This window comes from Convolutriloba macropyga, chromosome 2 (assembly GCF_964194025.1).
Source record: "Convolutriloba macropyga chromosome 2, txConMacr16.3, whole genome shotgun sequence".
In the NCBI taxonomy this organism is placed as follows: Eukaryota; Metazoa; Xenacoelomorpha; order Acoela; family Convolutidae; genus Convolutriloba; species Convolutriloba macropyga.
The window spans coordinates 65,789,689-65,810,348 of NC_134469.1; the positions used below are offsets into that span (position 1 = coordinate 65,789,689).

General features: G+C 37.6%; 1 protein-coding gene across 1 annotated transcript in view; it reads right to left on the reverse strand.

The window, feature by feature from the left end:
* LOC142334613 (alpha-mannosidase 2-like) overlaps nucleotides 1-20,660 on the reverse strand; it is a 101,990-nt gene that overhangs the window by 37,178 nt on the left and 44,152 nt on the right. Inside the window, exons 7-8 of the mRNA XM_075382786.1 lie at nucleotides 17,199-17,504; nucleotides 3,718-4,020 (exon numbers count right to left, since the gene is read on the reverse strand). Coding sequence (XP_075238901.1) covers nucleotides 3,718-4,020; nucleotides 17,199-17,504 — 609 coding nt within the window. The remainder of the gene's footprint in view (nucleotides 1-3,717; nucleotides 4,021-17,198; nucleotides 17,505-20,660) is intronic.

Consider the following 20,660-nt stretch of genomic DNA (forward strand, 5'->3'; position numbering starts at 1 on the left):
GCGGCGCAATTTATAAAACAACCGACTAACGTCGGGCGAATTGCTCTCAAACGACCGGCGAGCGGTTAACTTCGTCTTAGTTAGGCTAGCTTTAGCTTAATTGAAGGAGCGTAGAGCGTAAGTGAGCAGAGCGGGGGGGGGGGGGGTGCACCGGAGGGGGGCTCATGGGGTGGCAACAGTGGGTGGAGTCATCTCTAAGAACCGCCCTTCGCATCATAAGTATAAGTGTCCAAAACAGATTCTGTGAATTGTATACTTGAAGACTACTGAGCTGAAAGGCTCTAAGAGCACTTAATGCCCGCTGGGTGCTACCTGTTTATCCCGTTTTTGAGGAAAAATCAAATGCGCCAGACGAAAATTTGGTCAAGCGAAAAATCGCATAAATAGACCGACAGGACTAAAATAATTGCTACAAACTTCGTTTGAGGGCAATTAATGACAGGGGTGCCTCCATAAATTTTTTTTATAAGTGCGAAAAAATCATCCCACGGTAGGATTCAAACCCCGACCTTCTGAGTCCGCTTCTGTCACCGACTTGTCATCGAGACTAACAATCGGTTTTGTTTGAACAACAAACTTTATTTCGGAGTGAGAGCAATTGAAATGACTCAAAAATCAAGAAGTGCGTTAAAAAGTCACTTGAGATGTGACAGATTTTTTCAGAAGAAAAGGGCAAAACGGTCAAGCAAAACATTTGCATTAAAAAACATAACCGGTAGCATACCGGAAACGACTCGAGGAGTCGTGCAATAAACACTTACATAACCCTACCTATTCCAGAAATATGACAAAAGAAATAAAAAAGCAATGTGCTAAAATCAATTTTGGTGTAGAATGTGGGTAGGTACGTGGAGGGGGTGTATGTGGCAGGCGTGGAGAGTAGATGGGGGGAGGGGATAGTTCAGATTTGATAGGTTGGAGGGCCGGTTCTTTTCCATTATAGCACCCCCATAGCTGACAGATTGCAAGAAAATAGCCGCAATAGATTCGTAGATCGGCAGTCTAAAAAAAACAGTAAAGACAGACCAAAAAAATTCGTCTTTTCATTGAAGGCTGATCTGTTATATTTTGATTAGAAATCTGTATAAGTTATTGCTGCCTCTATTAGCTGATCTCAAATAACCTTCATTTAGAGTGACACACGCCCATTTGACCTTATCTCTCTAGTAAATAAAAGTCAATTTCAAATTGAGGAAGTCATTTTTGAGAGTGAGGTAAGTCAAGTGTGAACAAAAATTTAATCACGCGCATGAACAAAAAAACTCGCTCCACTAAGAGCGAAAAATGACGTCACACATGCAATTCAGTTGAAATTGCATGAACGAATGAGCAAAAAGTGGCTGTGACGTCATATGGTCGTAACAAAAATCATGACGACGAAATAAAAAAACAAGTCCTGACGTACAATTCAAAGAATTTTCATTGACTAAAAAAACCAGACCTAAAACGGACTATGAATGGATTGGAAAAACCATTTAGAAAAAAATCCGATCCAAAAAATCGAAAAAACAGTAAAAATCGAAGTGAAATTGCCGCATGTGAACAAAAAACCACTAGCGAGAAAGCGAATTTTTGTTCAAACACCGTTTTCTCACTCTACTTTAAATTTAGAGCGAAAAAATTTCACGCCGCAAAACCACTCGCTTTTTCGCTCCATTTCCTGTTTCGGCGTGACCAAAATCACTACTCCAATTTGACTTCAAAAATCATGAAAATGTGTGAACAGATCTTAAAAACATAGCCGGAAGAATTCCGGAAGCGACTCGAAGCACCAAAACTTCACTAACAAAACCGTAATTGCAGCGGAAGCCACTAATTTTTGTATTAAACCATTAACTCACTACCTCTTCAAGTCTGCTCTAAAAATTGGTGAAACTTAAACCTCTGTCATCAAGAGCAACAAAATGCAGCAAAATTTTATATCATTGAAAACGTTTGGTAACGTTAAAAAACCGAAATAATTAAAGTGGTCAAAAAAGTGATAGACTGAAAAGTTGACAAGGTTATCAATTGCCCTCAAATAATTCATGATTTTAATCTGAAAAAGATTGCGAAAGCAAACGGCAGACAATAATCTAAGAAATCTTTTGAAATCTTTTCAAAAAATAAGTTAAACCTTAAACCTTAAATAAGTTAAAAAATAAAGCTCAAACTTAAGAATCAGAAAAAACCTATAATTACACTTCCAATCACTGCAATTAAGACAAAAAACAACACAAACTTGTTCCTTGTTGTACATGTGCTAGACTAAATGATTTCATACTAATTCGAAAATTAAATTGATCATAGAAAAGACTTAAGCAGCAGAAGAATATTCAAAGGCAAAAAATCGTTTAATTTAATACCAAGACCGGAAAAAAGTTGCAATAAAAAGTCTTAAGTGAAAATTGCGGAAAAGGCTTGCTATCAAACTCTCAGTACTGCCTTATGTTGAATGAAATCAAATGCAAAACAAAGAAATGACGAAAATCTAAGAAAAAGCTGAAATCATTCATTTTTAAGTACTGAAAAAATCAATATACCGAAAATAAAAGTAGGTGCCAGGACAAAGATAGAAAGATACTAACTAGAATGTGAAGAATATGGGCACAATGTAAGGAACACCGTAACAAAAACACATTCTTGATTTTTGAAAGTTAAAAATCAAAAAAAAAATTCAAGAAAAACGAATACATTTCATTGTTCAGCTTTCAAGACATATAAAAGATAACTAATCATCCGATACAAAGATCTATTTTTCTGAAGAGAACAAAAAATAGGAAAAAGCAGAATTCATAAATACGAAAAATAGAAACATTTTGCAAAAAAATGGTCAAAAAACTTTTAAGACAGCATTTATGAAAAAGTTTTAACTGTTTTTCAAAAACCTAACGCCAAAAAATAATTGAATTCTTATTGAAACGAAATTAAAGTCGCTCATGTTGCACAAAAAGACTATTTCCAGCAATTACAACCAAAATACAAACAAAAAAAACTGACGAAAATCGGAAAAAACTACCAAAATCGGATTAGCATATGTAAATTTTATAAAACAAAATTACATCGAGGTAGAAAGAGGCGTTGAGTATATGAATTATCAAGGAAAAGTTGCCATGTTAACTGATTTTTGACAAAAAGACGGTTAAGAGATCCAAAAGTGAAGAAATTAATAGAAAAAAAAGCCAAGAATTAACTAAAAAATCAAGAAATGTGTGCCAATTTTCAATTTGAAACGCATTTTCAGGCTCTGCAAAACACTGTGGAATCAATTTCCGAGGTTGACATTTCAATATAGTATCGAATAAACTTTATTTCTATAAGAAATCAAATTAAAAACAAAAAAATTGGGCCACTTAGTCCAAAAAACGGTTAAAAACGGTTATCTATTTGTGCCATTCAGTCAAAAACTACTTTTCAAAGTCAAAAAGTCATTCACGAAACGAAGCGCATGATCAAAAAACTTCTCTCGCTCAGAAAAAATTAGTTCACACTGTAATTTTACTCGCTTTTGCTTTTAGGTCAAAACATTGTCTGAACGAATAGTACTTCCGGTAAAAAAAAAAAACCTTAATAAAACCAATACTCCTCTTCGAGTCGTAAAAAAGACAGCGCCCCAATACAATTCAAATTCTTTGAATTTTAAAAAAACCAAGAGAAGGCCAATAATAGCCCCAGCTATCGCTTTGCGGCTATTAATAAATTAGAAATTGAAACAATATTTAGCGGAGCTCAAATTACCTCAAATTCTGTAGGATCCACTGGTTCTATTTTGAAAGCGTGGTTCTCGAACATGTGGTCCACGTTCTTTTGCGTTCTCATTGTGAAAACTGTGGATTTTGAAGCAACTTTTGGCTGACTGCTGTCAACTGAATTTGGCGAGACGGACTGGATGAAGTAGCGAGAGAGAGACAGGGGGTGAATGTTGATCCGGAACCAGAGCTCATATACGTTTGGCTGGAATGCAGGGGCAGTTTCTGTACCAATTCTGGCCCATTTCGGAGCAACTTGAGAGTCAATTTGCGATCCAGCGTGACACAGCACCTGAGTTGAACGAAAGGAAATTAACAGCGCAATTCGACTACTTTTAAGCTAATTAACACTTGAAAGAGGACTGAGTTATAATTCAAAATTTTACTCATTCTACTTTGCCAGCCCATTTAAAAAGAAACCTTTGTCGGACGGACTGCTCAAAGAAGAATAAGGCTCTATGAGGACTGTCCATAGCCTTAATGCCCTCGAGCCACACTAGAAGACCAGGTTTCCCCAGAAAACGTCACGAAATTTAATAGTCAGACGCAAAAACGATCAGAAAAAACTCGGCAGCAACATAAACCACACATAAAGCACCAGCATGAGTTATATAAATGCTACAAACCTTATTTGAGAGCAATTAATTACCATTTACACTAATTTTGCAAATTAATCCCTTTTATGAACAGCTGAGAGTTTTCGTCAAATGAATACAATATGACAAACGAAAGACCCATTTTTTGAGTAAAAATGTATCGACTAACGTCCATTGGTCAGAACGTTAGTAGGGGCAATTTAATTCGGAGGTAGCTATAGCCTAGATAACTTTTTATAGGTGCAAATAAATCCGCGGGTTCGAACGCGCGTCTTCCGTCGTTCAACCCAACGCATTAATCACTCGGCTAACTGCACCTTGTACTCGTCAATCGTAAAATCGGTCAAACGATGGGATGAGTTCGGTTCGGGAGGGCTTGAACCGGGACGCGTATCCAAATGGCCCTCCGGACTTTACCTGTTTATCCCGTTTTTGAGGACAAAAATTAAAAGCTTCAGACAAAAATCGGCCGAACGAAAAATCGCTTAAAAAGCAGGACTGATATAATCGATAAACTGCATTTGACAGCAATCTAAAATCAAACTGACGATGGTGCTTGCGCGAGCAACTTAAAAGGGGCTCAATTTGAAAAGATCATCAACCGAAAAACAACAGTATGTATCCAAAAGAAAGCCCTCTAGCTATCTTAATGGTTCCAATCACAAGTTTTCGTTCTTACCTGACCTAAGTGGGGAGAACAAAAGCATGTTGTAATAGATTCCTACTTCTTGTTGTGAAGAAAAGAAACAGACTGCTGATATTAGATTAATTAAACTGCTAAAATGTTACGTTGATGACTAAAATCATGCTATCCAAGTTAATTGTCAATTGGTTTTTTCCAGTTAAAGCCTCCCAAATCTAAAAGAGGTCTCGATCACAAACTTAGTTTCTGACCGTAAGTCGCTGAGCAATGAACTCACAAACAGCAGGACATGTCCGGAAATTCAAAATAAGTAACTCAAATAACCATCTAGAGTCGGAAAAATAATTCTCAAAAGGTCCGGAGGAACGAAAAATAGCTATTTGAAGGCTTTTTATACGAGAAGCCAAGAATTAAACGGGCGTGGGTACACAAAGCCAACAAAAGTGTACGTGTGTGGGGGTGGAATTTGTGTTAAAGACTTTCGCAGGCGGAATGAAAAGCATTTTTCACTAAAAATTAAATTCTCAAAAATGAGAGAACATCAAAAAGATATTTAACAGTAGAAACGAGATCTTTACAGCAGAGATCTGATCAATTGATCAAGATGACGATTTAGATTTGGGGATGAAAAAGGAATCCAAAAACCAGCTGTATATATTCTCATTATCAGTGCGAAAACAGCAAGAAACAAAACTGATCTTATCACCACGATTTGCAAAGGGCGTCGCAAGGGTTGCCCAGTATGGTTTGCTTTTACCAATTTCCTAAACATAAGTCGCAAGGGATAGCATATATAGAATGCAATTGCAATTTTCTTAATCATTTACATTATTTAGGGTTTGTCAGTAGGAAAAGTGAACTGAAGTAGTCCCACCTTCAGTCTTAATGAAGTGAAATTTGGTTTTGATGTGCTTGCTCCTGTTGTGCCTGACTCAGTTATGGCAACGTCTGATACAACCATGGTTTTCCTCTCAAATTGCTACTGGATGCTTCAGTTGGATGCCAAAATCTTATAGAAGTTTTTTTTGTGCAGTGCATCTTGAACTGCTGCTGCTATGCCATGATATTCTGCTTCTGATGAAGAAAGAGCAACTTTGGCCTTCTTCTTGACGCCCCATCTGAGTGCTGCGCCACGTCTGTTGAGCTTTAAGCACTAATCACTACTTAAATTTATGTCGTTCACATCACCAGACCACTCCCCGCAAATCACTTTCCCCGCAAATCATAGTAAGACTCTTGTAAACTTTTTGAACCTTGAAGGCATCTAAGAAGTCGTTTTCAGCACAGCCAGTGTTGATTGTTAGGCGCATTCATATACTCCGCAGTTCGCAGTATACTGACTGAACATGCCGTCTGGCGAAAGCCTCTGTAAATCTTCTGATCCACCACTTCATCTCCATTCTGTGCTGTCTGAAGCTTCAAGTCAGCTGGAGGGCTTGCACTGATCCACTTGATAACGCTCAAGCAATGTTTCTATGTAGCTCTCCTGCTCGACGGTATTCGCTCAAGCTCCCAAGTCTCATTTTCTTGGAGTGCCTTGAGCTCTTCCTTCATTGCCCGGTGCCACTGATCCCAATCAACTTTTTATTTGGCTTTGTAAACAGTTTTGGTTTCCCCGTAGTCCCCCTCGGCAACAACAAGATGGGCTCTGACCTCTGAAAAATTGCGGAACACTCCTTGCTCATTTCCCTTGTCTGGGCTCAGCTCTGTCTGCTTGCTCTGGTGCATCTTCTAAGAAGTCAACTGTCTCTGACTGTGAGAAGTCTTCTCTGTCACTACCTTCTAGTGACTCTGAGTCTCCGGGACTCCCTCTTGTTGCACTTGATCCTACATCTAGCACTGCTTCAACAACCGAGGCATCTCACTTAATTGTCATTTCTTGGCTGTTGGCGCTCTCTGCGTCATGCCACTCATCTTTAATTGCAGTAGAAGCTCCCTATCTGTCATTGTTGCCATCGTCTTGATGACCATCATCTGGCCGATCACCAGTTGCTCAGATCCCCCATCTATTAGGTCCGCCGTTAGTTCAGGGATTAAGCCTGTGTTCAGGGATTAAGTCCACTTCGGATTCGTTGATGATCACATTTCGAACAGCCATCACTTTATCTCAGTTGGGTACGAACACGAGCTGTAAAATGTCAACCTCAGTGTGGGTTACGTTTCGTTCTAATGCCTTGGGTTCAAGTTTACTGACATCTATTGGAAACTTAGGTTTCATTACTCGCATGGGCTCTGCCGAGCATCTGCCTTCAACTCGTCTTACAATCAAGTTTCTAATCCATGCTGCGAGGAGAATTGCTGCTGGCCACATCTTGGGAGGTACTGAGTCAGTGAGCAAAAATCTTGCCACCACCAATGTCCTTCTGCCCCTCTCAACTAACCAATTCTGTTGTGGCGTCCCAGGTATGGTCTACTTCTAATGCCTAAACCGAAGCAGTACGTCCCGATCTGCTTTGAGAGATACTCCTTCACATTGTCTTGTTTCAACTTCTTTGGCGTCCCCACACTGAGAACAAACTTCAGCCTCACGGTTTCCCTTCGTGTACTGGTCTACAAGCACAATGTACAACCAAAACCCTGACATTGACTCTACTCTGAAAGGCCCCATCACGTCTGTGAACACCCTCTCCGGCTTCTATGCGTTGGTCTCTGCCACTCTTGGTACTGGATTCGTTGTAATCTTGGCCAATGTGCAAGCATTGAATACATCATCGAGTCCCCCCAGTCTCTGGTGGATTACTGGCCACATCCACTTGATACAGATGACCCAATCGTATGTGCCACTTCCTTGCACTGCCACGTTCCATGCTCTTGGAACTTATCTTGAACCCTAGAACAATGCAGAGTAAAACTATTTTTCTTGAGTTGTCTTACCCGAGTTCCTTTCAGGAGTTTCATGTAGCTGCTTCCATCATCGAATATGAAATGATGTTCCCACTTCGTGCATCTTGAGACTGGTGGATCTGAAGATTAGTCAGGCATATTCTTGAGTTCGCGTTAGAATTCCCCTCTCTTTGAGAGCATGCCGATCTTCACACAGCTGCCCACCACTCTGAAGCCTCTCCGTTGGGGCTCCCGGCATCTGATTGAATTGGCACAAAACCAGGAACGCGCCGATGTTTGTCACTGTAATCTGCACAGCCACTGTCCACTAGCTTGCTGTCTTCCACTGGGCAAGAGCCGCCCAGTATTACTTCTCTAGAGTAGCCAACGTTGGACCATCGCCACTTACTATTGTTTGCCTCCATCTATTACATGCCCTTTCTAGGCGAACTCTCTCCCCACGCTCACTACATTGCGCTGTCTCCTTCCTTCCGAAGTCCTTGGCGAGTGTCGTGAGATCACACACACACAAAGCAATTTCCTTTCTTGGAAACCTTCTTAAGTTACGTTTCACTGCTAGTTTGCTAGTTTCACTAAACCTCTTTGTCCTTGTGCCGTTATCCTGTGCTCTCACGGAAATTATGCAGCCTTTTCCTCAGCTCTGTGACGTTTGTTGCCGGGTTGCCGCTTTCCAGTATAACAAAACTTTCATACCTCATTGGTAGACCATTGACAACCAAAACGTTAAGGAGGGACTCTGAGACTGCTTCCCCTGAAGCAACTCTGGTGCACTGATGAAGAAGCTTTCTAGATCCTCGGAATGCTTGAGCTACAGTCGAGCCAGCTGCCCTACCAAAGTCATCATTTTCGGCTTCTCCTCACTCTGAAATCTTTCTAGCAACAGCTTTCAAGCCTTTGCTCCATCTCCTGTGCCAGTCACCTTCCACACAGTCATGTCTCATCAGCATGAGTGTTGTTGCCTCCAGAGTTAATGCCAGATGATACCACACGTTGTTTTTCTTCCTGAAGTGTGCAACTTCCTTCTTTAGCACCATGAGCTTGTTCTTCTCATCATTGCTTGCCTGATTGGTCAGAGGAGCAACCCAATGAGCCAGCACCACTGACCAATCAGGCAAGCAATGATGAGAAGAACAAGCACATGGTGCTAAAGAAGGAAGTTGCACACTTCAGGAAGAAAAACAACGTGTGGTACCATCTGGCATTAACTCTGGAGGCAACAACACTCATGCTGATGAAACATGACTGTGTGGAAGGTGACTGGCACAGGAGATGGAGCAAAGGCTTGAAAGCTGTTGCTAGAGAGATTTCAGAGTGAGGAGACGCCAAAAATGATGACTTTGGTAGCGCAGCTGGCTCGACTGTAGCTCAAGCATTCAGAGGACCTAGACAGCTTCTTCATCGGTGCACCAGAGTGGAAAGAATCCTGTGCCTTTCCTGTGTAGGTCAGCAGTTTCACTGTCTTGTATCGATTGTAGATTTACCAGGAAAAAGAGTTGTATAAAGAAAAAGGACTAAGCAGAGAAAGATTATGTCTGTCAACAACAAACAAGTTTTGTTTTAGAAACTGATTTTACGATTCAGAAAACTGCTGGGCCTATAACCTGTTGGGTTATCGACTTTGGCACGGGAAAAGAAAAGCGTTTTCAACTAATAGAATTAATTTCTCAAAAAGGAGCGAACAGCCAGAAGATATTTTACAGTATAAATTACAGATTTACAGGAGACCTGATGAATGAATCAAGATGATGATTTGGATTTGGGGATGAGGAAGGACTCAAAAATCATCTGTATGAATATCCATTATCAGTGCGAAAAAGGCAAGATACAAAACTGATCCTGGTACCACGATTTATAATGGGGGTAGCACGGGTTGCCCAGTATGGTCAGCTTCAGCCAATTTCCTAGAAATCAGTCGTAAAGGATACCATATATAGAATGCATTTCCAGTTTTCTAAATCATTCAGACCTCCTGTGGTATCATAATCATCCGATACATGCTGGGAACATTCTACATGCTGGGAAAACAATCCAACTGCAATAATAGCTATCTAGAAACATCAGCTTGAACCCAGTATTGATTCACAGCACCATTTAATGAAGGTTTATTCACATCAATTTAGCGACTTGAATCAATTTGCTCCTGTCAGATTAAACTGATAAGTTAAACTTGTTTCTAACTAAGTCTAAGACTATAGTTTGAATCGAAATTCTAACAGTGCGCACCTCCCAAAAATGATCTTCACACCATTAAGTTAGGCACTTTCAGTGGTCTCAGTAAAAAAGAGAAAAGATCTGCGAAGAGGATCGCTGCCCTCGGTCATTGACCTTTTCTCCCTATTCTCAAGCCCAAGATTCAAACCCGAATGTACAAAATATTAACATGATCGATTAAGGTCGGCCGAATTGCTCTCAAACAACCGAGGAGCGGTTGGCTTCGTCAGTAGCTAGCCAAGGTTTAGTGAGGCTAGCTTTAACTTGATTCGACCCGGCAATTTTTATTTTTCTAGCCTTGTTAGTGAAAAAATCAAAAAGATAACAGTTTAAAAATCCGCAATATTCCAAAGACTAAAAAAAAGTTTCCAGATTTCATAGTTCAAAACCATTTCTCGTCTCCGGAGTCCTGTCAACTAACCCAAATAACCTGTTGACCAGTGATGATCGTTAAACACAGAAGAGGACAAAACAATTCAAAGATTTTGAAAAAAATAGCAAAATCTTGCTGAAATTAAAGATGTTGAAAATCTTTAAAACCATTTCATTGTCTCAAGAGACTATCCAGTATCCCTATTTCAAGCTTTAAAATAGTGATAACCACTCCAATAGAGTCATTAAAGTAGTGATAACCACTCCAATAGTTCTTAAACTATGCAACAGCTTATCAAATCTTGGAGGAGCTCCCTAGGACTCAACCCTGGTGCCGTAAAAAAAATCAAAAAAATTCAAAAAGATTAACAACTTAAAAATATAAATATTTTTTTAAAAAATGCTAGAACATTCCATTACCTGTAGACACTATGAAGCAACCTATTATCAAAACCTAGAGGAGGTTATGTGGCTCTTCAGGCTGGAGAAACCTAATAAAGGTTTTGAAAAAACTTCGAAAAACTTAAATAAATTTTATAAAAAAAATTTGCAAAAAATTGTGATATTAAAAAGTTGAAAAGTAAACCAATGCCCAAAAAACTTGTCAGACCTTATTATCAAACCCTAACGGAGGTTTTCTGACCCCTGAGTCTGAAAAAAAAATGAATAATGATAATAAATGTCAAGGAAATTGAAAATTGCAAATTTTGTAAAAAAAAAATGCTAAAATTCGTGTTAAAATCTTGAATAACATTCTTCTACAATTAGAAACTAAACACTAACCTATTGTCAAACCCTAGAAGAGGTTCATCAGCTCTTGAGGCTGGAGAACCCTGGAAAAAAAACGTTCAAATTTTAAAAAAAAAGTATTTCAGTAACTTATTATCAAACCGTTTTTCAGTAACCTATTATCACCCTAAAATTCGTGATGTTAAAATGTTGAAACCATTCCACTACCACTAGAAACTATGTAGTAAATTACTATCAAACCCTAGAGGAGGTTCCTTGACATCTACGGCTGAAAAACAAAAATTTTCAAAAAAGCTTGAAAAAATTGTAAAAATTAGTAAAAATTTGCGTGTTACTAGCGAGCGGTTGTTCGTCAGTAGCTAGTCACGGGGCGTCAGTAGCTAGCCACGGGGGGGGGGGTGATGGGGCCAACAGTGGGGTGGGGGCAACAGCGCAGTGGGGGTGGGGGCGGCGGCGGCAATTGTGGGGGTGTCTTCAACCTCTAAGAACCGCCCTTCACGCCATAAGTATAAGTCTCCAAAACAATTTGAGCTGAAACAGAGCTGAAATGCTCTAAGAGCACTTCATGCCCGCTGGGCGCTACCTGTTTATCCCGTTTGTGAGTACGAAAAGTCAAAAGGTTCAGACGACAAATCGGTCAAGCGGAAAATCACATTAAAAAAGACCGACAAACTTCGTTTGAGAGCAATTAATAACCGACTAATATCAAATCTCACTAGAATACTAGGGGCAAATAAAATTCTAGACCATAGCTCACTCAAAACACACTAACCCAAAAAATGCATCTTCAGATGCAGAAAAACTTTCACACTTCTCACTAATAAAAAAAAACATAGCAGGACAAGTCCTGACGTACAAATCAAAGAATTTTCATTGACTAAACAGAAAACTATACCTAGAAAGGACTATGAATGGATTGGGAAAACCATTTAGAAAAAAATCCGATCCGAAAAATCGAAAAAACAGAAAAAATCAAAGCGAAATTGCCGCATGTGAACAAAAAACCACTACCGATAAAGCGAATTTTTGTTCAAACACCGTATCCTCACTCTACTTTAAAATTAGAGCGAAAAAATTTCACGCCGCAAAACCACTCGCTTTTTCGCTCCACTTCCTGTTTCGGCGTGACCAAAATCACTACTCCAATTTGACTTCAAAAATCATGAAAATGTGTGAACAGATCTTAAAAAAAAAAAGACAGCGCCCCAATACAATTCAAATTCTTTGAATTGTAAAAAAATGTCGAACAATGTGTTAGGGTGGGAGTACGAGTAAAATCAATGCAAAGTCAAACAACAGGCTAACGCTGGTCAAATGCATTCGATCGGCTGGTGGAAACACGGGCAAGTATTAGAAAAAGCATATCTATGCAACCGCAACACAGCTCTGTATAGATCCTAAAATACTGAAAACACAAGATAAAAATTCTCAGGAAATGTTATTTAACATGCATCCAACTTTTCCCAACTTTCCTCACTAGTACCGAAATGTTCATTTCAATTACTCTTTTGGTGAAGCAATTTTCGTTGGGTAGGATTAAAAGCAAAGTCAAGGGCAAAAATGTCAATCGAGAAGTCCCAACTATAGCCGGACTAATTACTCTCAAACGAGAGGTGGTGAAGGGGTGCGATCGGATGGGGGGAATGCCTTAAGTACCTTCATTGGCTTGAAAGGAGATTATTATGGCTCATTACAGCACAGAACGAATTATAAAAAGAAGAGTTGAAACCGACTCCGTTGGCTTCAGGATTTGGCGTGTAGTAGTGAACTCTCGCGAATTAAATTTATCAGCTTAAAATTGCAAAGAGCTATTTCGACGAGGTAAAAAGATATAAAGCGTGAAAAAAGTCAGTTATTTATCTTTGCAAATTCGAGACTAATTTCTGGACGGCTGTTTCCTATGGATATAATATTAGTGTCATCAGCAAACAGCAGGACATTAAGATTACAATTTTGAGGGGGATCGTTAATATAAATTACAAAGAGTAGAGGACCCAGAATTGAACCTTGTGGTACCCGCAGTGTAAAAATTCCCGATCAGATAGCACATTGTTTAAAAAACTCTTTGTTTCCTATTTTTTAAATACGATTCAAACCACATTAAGCATTTCCCCCTGATACCATATCTTTCAAGTTTTTTTAGCAGTAGTTTATGATTTATACTATCGAAAGCTTTCTTCAAGTCCAAAAGAATGAATTGATAGCGTTCTTTTTCCAGAATGACGAATTCGTTCAGTGAGTTCTACGAGCGCATCAATGGTGCTACGCTTGTCGCGAAATCCAAATTGATACCTTGAGAGAATTCCTAGTTTTTCGAAATAGCCGTATACTCTGTTAAAAAACTACTTTCTCAAAAAATTTGCTCCAAATTATGAGTATTAAAATGGGGCGATAGTTACTTTCCTCCAATTTTGAGCCATCTTTAAATAAAGGAACGATCTTGGCTGTTCTCAAGCTATCAGGAAAAAGGCCTTCGTTCAATGACCGGTTAATCAAATTTGTAATTACATTTAAGTTGGCTGGCATTGAGGCTTTTACAATATTGTTACTGTTTAGTTCATCTCCCGAGGACGACTTATTTTGTAAACTTTGGTAAACGGATTCAACCTCACGCTTTGTTGTTGGGAAAAGGACATGGAGTGAACGCAATGTGGGATATCAACATCATGTGCGGCAGTTAAATGATCGCTAAGTCTTCCACCAGCATTCGCAAAGAAATTATTAAAGACATCTGCATTGTTTTTAATTATTGGGAGCTTATAAATTTCTCTACAAGTGTTCAAAAGCGGGGGATCATAAAACGTTTTGGATTCTCCGTTGATGTCATTCAGAAGTTTGTACGTTCTCCTCGAGTCTGTTTGGCAAGCTTGGAACTTATTTTGAAAGTACTGCTTTTTTTGATTTTTTGTATTCTTTTTCAAAAGTCAAACGCCACTTTTTGAATTCTTGAAGCTTGGCTTGGTTTTGGCAATCTTTCTTCCTCTTTCTGTGTGCTTGGTTCCGTTTTGACCTGATTTTAAGCAAGAATTTGTTGAACCATTTCGGCAGAGTAATCTCCGGGTGAGAAACTACAGATTGGGGCAAATCTATCAGTGACTTTAAGTTTAATTAAAAGCATTGGAAGCTCCTGAGCAAGTTGTAGTACTCAGCAATTTTCCACTACACTCCGACATTGCCACCCGGAGAGTTTCTACGTAGTTTTCTACAGTGCTTGGATTTTTCAGGCAAGCTGTGTTTCGAAACGTAGTTTTACGTTCAGGTTCCGAACATAGTCCGCATGTTAGAATAATTGGACCGTGGTCTGAAAAAGTTTGATTTTTTAGAATTTCAGTTTAACAGATAAATATTTCGATACACGAAATGATTAAGACGAGTAGAACTGGTATCCGTTTCCCTGGTTGCTGATTTTGCAAAAACCTCAACCTTTAGATGATATACAATTCAGATAGTTTTTATTTGACTTTCAGCGTTCAACTGATTCGAATAGTGAATCACGTAAAACGCAAAATCACGGAAACGAAAGTCACGCAAAAAAGGAAGCAAAAAATATGTATACAAAAGACAAACTACAATAATTGGGTATAACCAACCATGCTTAACATAACAAGACATAATTTTCAGGAAAGTCATACCGGGGTTTCTAAAACCGCAAAATGGAAAGACAGCTAAATTGTATCTAAAAACATACCCGGCAGATTGCCGGAAAATAGCCGCCGTTTATTCCCATAACTCTATTGGGATTGGAAGAAAAGAAACTAACAACAAAAATTGATTTTTGTACAAAAACAATTATAAGTGCGATTTATTTTGATGTCATTTCGTAGTTGAACATACTCCTGTCTCTCAGTGAGAGGCTACAGGGTCCAGTATGAACACCAATAAGCATTTTAGACAGTAACTAAAACTTATGAGAACAAAGTTCAAGCACCGGGCATATAAAAATGGGCTTTATGGGTTTATCCCGTTTCTATTTATGACTTTGATTTTTTTTAAAATGAGTCTCTTCATTTTGAATTGCTTTGCTGAGCAACTGCTGTTTATTATGACTTTGAGCAGAATGACAGAAGAGTGAAACTAGCCTAGAGAAGTCAATAAGATTTCACGCAAAATGTCGAAAAAGCGGCAAAATGGTAAAGCGAAAAAAAGTTCGACGAAGTAAAAAAACATAGCAGGACAAGTCCTGACGTACAATTCAAAGAATTTTCATTGACTAAACAGAAAAACTAGACTTAGAATGGACTATGAGTGAATTGAGAAAACCATTTAAAAAAATCAGATCAAAAAAATAAGAAAAGAACCGAAAATCAATGTCAAAATGCCGTAAGTGAACAAAAAAACCACTAGCGAGAAATTAAAATTTAATTCAAAAAAAATTAGGCCTAAAATGAGCTGTGAATGGATTGGGAAAACCATTTAGAAAAAAGCCGATCCAAAAAATCGAAAAAGTAAAAATCAGAGTGAAATTGCCGCATGTGAACAAAAAACCACTACCGAGAAACCGAATTTTTGTTCAAACACCGTTTTCTCACTCTACTTTAAAATTAGAGCGAAAAAAAATCACGCCGCAAAACCACTCGCTTTTTCGCTCCATTTCCTGTTTCGGCGTGACCAAAATCACTACTCCAATTTGACTTCAAAAATCATGAAAATGTGTGAACACATCTTCAAAAAAACAACATAGCCGGAAGAATTCCAGAAACGACTCGAAGTGGAAATCCACTTAAATGCCACCCAACTCCTCATCAGAAAAAACGTACCTCCAATAATTTACGAGTCTCTTGAAATAAAACCATAAAACAAAAATTAAAAAAATCAAATCTATTAAATTATGATAAAAAATCTGATCAAGTTCTGTCATAAATTGATACCCCAAAAACTATCTCTGCCACAATTACATCATTAAAACAACTACTAACCACTAAGACCACTTATGAGATTTTTAAAAATACTTAAAGCCAAATCATGAAAAAATCAGTTAACACATTTTTTAATATTACAAATCACATAAATCTAAACTAAAGTTCTTATCAGCCAATAAGGTACCCAGATGCTCGCAAAACAATAGGCAAGTCAAAATGGGTTAAAAAACTTGTCTAAAGAACAGAAAAAAAACCCGAAAAACTGCAAAAAAAATTAAGAAAATCAGTTCCAATTTTTGACATTTTTCGTCATAATTCTCAACAAAAAATGCTTCATATCCACAAAACTGTAACCACGTGTTAACTAAAAATTGCTCAATTAATAGGGGTATCTTCAATACCCATTTGAGGCAGTAAACAATATTGAAGCACAAAACAATATTTAAAAAACTAGCCCAAAAATCAGCAAAATACATGAAAAACATCCGAATTAGCATAAGTCATATAAATTTTCAGAAACCTTCAAACCACTACCAAACCCAGCCTAAAATTAAAAGCAAATCATAACCAAACCTCTTAACCAAAAAAAGGGAAAAACTGCTTTAAAATGCCGCACGTGAACAAAAAATTTCGCTCGCTTACAGATTTTTTTCACACCTCAATTTCTCGCTCTCTAGAAAACAGAGATATGAACAAAAAACCACTCTCTTTTCACTCCACTCTTCATTTTGTTCAGCAACAAAGTCACTCCAAATTTTTTCACGTGTTTCATTTCCCGCTTCAAAATTCACTCCAATAAAATTGATTAAAAAAAGGACTCTTCGAGTCGTAAAAAAGACAGCGCCCCAATACAATTCAAATTCTTTGAATTGCAAAAAAAAAATACGAGCGCTATAATAGCCGGCTGAGAAGAAGAGGGCTGCTATTAATAATTGTTCAAAGAATTAAAAGACGCCCTGATGACTTAAATGTCTGCCAAAAACCTATTTGGAAGAAAAGGTTAGAGTTACAGCTAAAAAAAATTACTAAATAAAGCAACACGTGAACTCAAAGTTGTGATTGCCCATCAAAAAAACTTTTCCATCCCTGCATCTTTTACTCGTTCCAAAAGACCGCTACCGTGAAAACAAAGAGATCAATAATAGCCCCAGCCACCGCTTCGCGGGAACTTATAATGCAACTTATTTTGACAGACCTTAACATCTGGACCGTCGACCAGGACCATAACCATCTGCTGCCTCTGGATGCCAAGTGAGTTGTAGAAAACTAAGGGGTATTTGGCTCCAATTGCCATCTCCCGCACCGGCACAACAAATGACTCTGGTAAGGAGTCGTGGCTCTTCCTGACCTCGTCCAGTACCAAGGAGTTCAACGGGAAATTTGTCTCAGACTTACTGGATTCCGCAGACAGCAATAGGTATTCAGAACTTGTGGCTATGACGTCATTAGCATTCTGAATCGCCTTTAAAAGTTTCTCACCGTAATCCACCACTACGTGATCCTGAAGTACAAAAATATCATTAGTCTATCTCACATGACTGATATCTATAGCCTGCAGACTGCCGAAAACAGCTACCCAATAGGCTTGGTGGGCAGCAACATTGATAACGCGAAGTTGCAGATTCATTTTACAAACATAACCGACTAACGTGGAGCTAATTGCTCTCAAACTAAAAGGGTCAGACCAAAAATTGCACCGAAAAACAGACTACAGGACCAATATAATTGCCGCCAAAAACTTCGTTTGAGAGAATAAAAGCACGAAAAAATTGTTCAAAGAAAAATTGGTCAATTTCAAAAACCTTCTTTATTTCTTTCAACCTGGACACACTTACACACCTTATAATATGTACACCTTTATAGACGTTTAAAATTGTTAAGAGTCTTCGTGATAAAAATTTTATACTCGGAAAAAACATTGCTAATGAGTGTGACAAATGGCTAAAGAAATGGGCATCCATCAGTGATCAATATTGCTCTCTAATTCTTTGCGGCTCGAAAAACTTGAAAAACAATGAAACATGCCCGTAATGGGACAAAATATTCCCCCAAAGAATTCCAAAAAGGCGCATTTCAGAATTTAGAAGCATAAAAAAGACAGGGAAAAATCAAAATAGGAAAAATGAGAGTAACAAATCATTAGATAACTCAAAGCGATTCGAAAATTTATTAGAAACAAAAAAAATAAAAATCAATCAAATCAGGTTACCGAAAAATTTGATTAGCTTGCATCTAAAAACAAGTTTAGATTATGACTACCATTTATTCCCGAAAAGGTTTTTTTAAAACCGTTTTAATGGTTGTATACGAACTTCAACCAATTGAGTACGTTTCAATCAACGCGAAAATCGACAACATTCCTAGTTACTCTTTTCAAAGTTTTACGCGAATTCGAACTAAAAGAGTTCAAACTTTTCCAACCAAAATTTCATCATTCAGGTGATTTTATGAAGAACATCTTTGGACTCAATTGGAAAAAAAGCAACTTGGTGAGTGATACAGGAGTCAAGGAAAAAATCAAGCTGGAGTTGAAAAACAACATGTTTCGGGTCTTTCTCTCAAAAATGTTGCCTTTTTGATTCTGCTTGTCATAAAAATCCCTTATATGATCATTTAAGTTAACCCAGAAATATTTCTTAAAAGAGAATTTCTTTCCATGAGCTCTCATTTTTTTACCTTTCATTTGACCTAGACGCTTCAAGAGAATTTCTTTCATTGAGGTCATTCATTATTTTGACCTCTTTCATTTGACTTCTTTCATTATTTTGAAGCTAAAAAACAGACGCTACAAATGGATTTTCAACATTTCAAACTACTCACCCATATAAGTTGAAACCTACAAAAACATAGCCGGCAGATTGCCGGAAAATAGCCTCCGTTGACGCGCTTGATGCACGTCGGGATTGAAACAGGAAAACAAAAAAAAAAAGAGAAGATAAATTGACCATTTTTTTCTATTTTTTTTCAGTGTCAAAAAGTGTTCTAATTCGACGTGCAGTTTCGGTTGGATTCTAAAACTGTACTTAACTCAGCCTCTAAATTGAAAGCTAATAAGCTTAATATCAATGTCAGCTAGCAAACACTCTAATGAACTTTGATAACATACCTCTCAGTGACTTAATGACCGGGCTTTATCGGTTTATCCCATCTCTCTTGATTCTAAAAAATTGACGTACAATTCAACGAATTGTCATTGAATAACAAAAAACTAGACCTAGAACGGACTATGAGAGAATTTGGAAAAATCAGATTAAAATAAATAAACAGAAAATGAATGTCAAAATGCAGCATGCGAACAAAAAAGGACTAGCGAGAAAGAAAACATTGGTTCAAACAAAAAAAAACTAGTCCTCGAATGAACAATAAGTGGATTGAAAAAACTATTTAGAAAAAAAACCGATCCAAAAAATTGAAAAAAAGTCAAAGTGAAAGTGCCGCATGTGAACAAAAAACCACTTGCGAAATTTTGTTCAAACACCGCTTTCTCACTCTACTTTAAAATTAGAGCGAAAAAATTTCACGCCGCAAAAGCACTCGCTTTTTCGCTCCACTTCCTGTTTAGGCGTGACCAAAATCACTACTCCAATTTGACTTCAAAAATCATGAAAATGTGTGAACAGTTCTTAAAAAAAGACAGCGCCCCAATACAATTCAAATTCTAAGAATTGTAAAAAGGAGAGCGCCTAGATAAGGAGAGCGCCTAGAACAGTTTGAGAGGCTGACTGCGGCTATTAATAAATCATAAACGTTTGGCGCACATTGATTTGAAATTTGAAATTATAAGAGGTGCTTGGAAAGAAAAGTTTACCTACTTTCCGTTAAAAAATTTTAACGTCCAATTTTATTGATATAAAAGTAAAACACAAACACGCACATGACTCCTGAACTCTTTCCGTTTGAATTGAACTGTCGAAAAAACGTTGATAAATTGAAAGCCTGGAATTCGAAATTAGTATGATATCTGATATGTAACGTACCAAAAATCAGAATTAAGGAAAGTAAAATTATTTTACGTTGTCTTGTTCTCAACAAATTAGTTTTTTTTGGCGTTCTTTCTAGTATCTCAGCACTTCTATGTTTCTTAAACTTACGTCAAACCTATTCTTAAAATAAGGAAAACGTTTTCAATATCAATGTAAATATTCAAGGAATCTTAGAAAAAAAAGTTCTACTTTTCCTTACAGAAAGCATTGATCTCAACATTTCTTATTCTAGCTGAATAATAATTTTTCTGTAAACTTCAATTCAAACCATTCATTTATGAGCATATAAAAAATTATTAAATTGATTAAAAAAATAAGGGACGCCAACATTTAAATACTGTATATCGAAATTTTTCCTTTTTCACGTACGACATATTATGTTCTGTTATTTTTAAACTAAGTGCTTTTGCGTACGGTTTCTGTCGAATGAAATTAGTGGAGATATCCAGAAGTTCAGTCAGCTTAAATACTCAAATCAAGAGTAAAGAAAAAAATGAAGTTCTGCATATTTTTTCAGTTTTCTTTTTAAGACTTACGCTTTATAATTTACATACAGTACATCAAAATTTTGTCCTCTTTTTCACGTACCAGAAATATTGTGTTATGTTGTTTTTAAACAAAGTATTTTTTGCGTATCCTTTCTGTCGAATGAAATCAGTCGAAAAATACAGAAA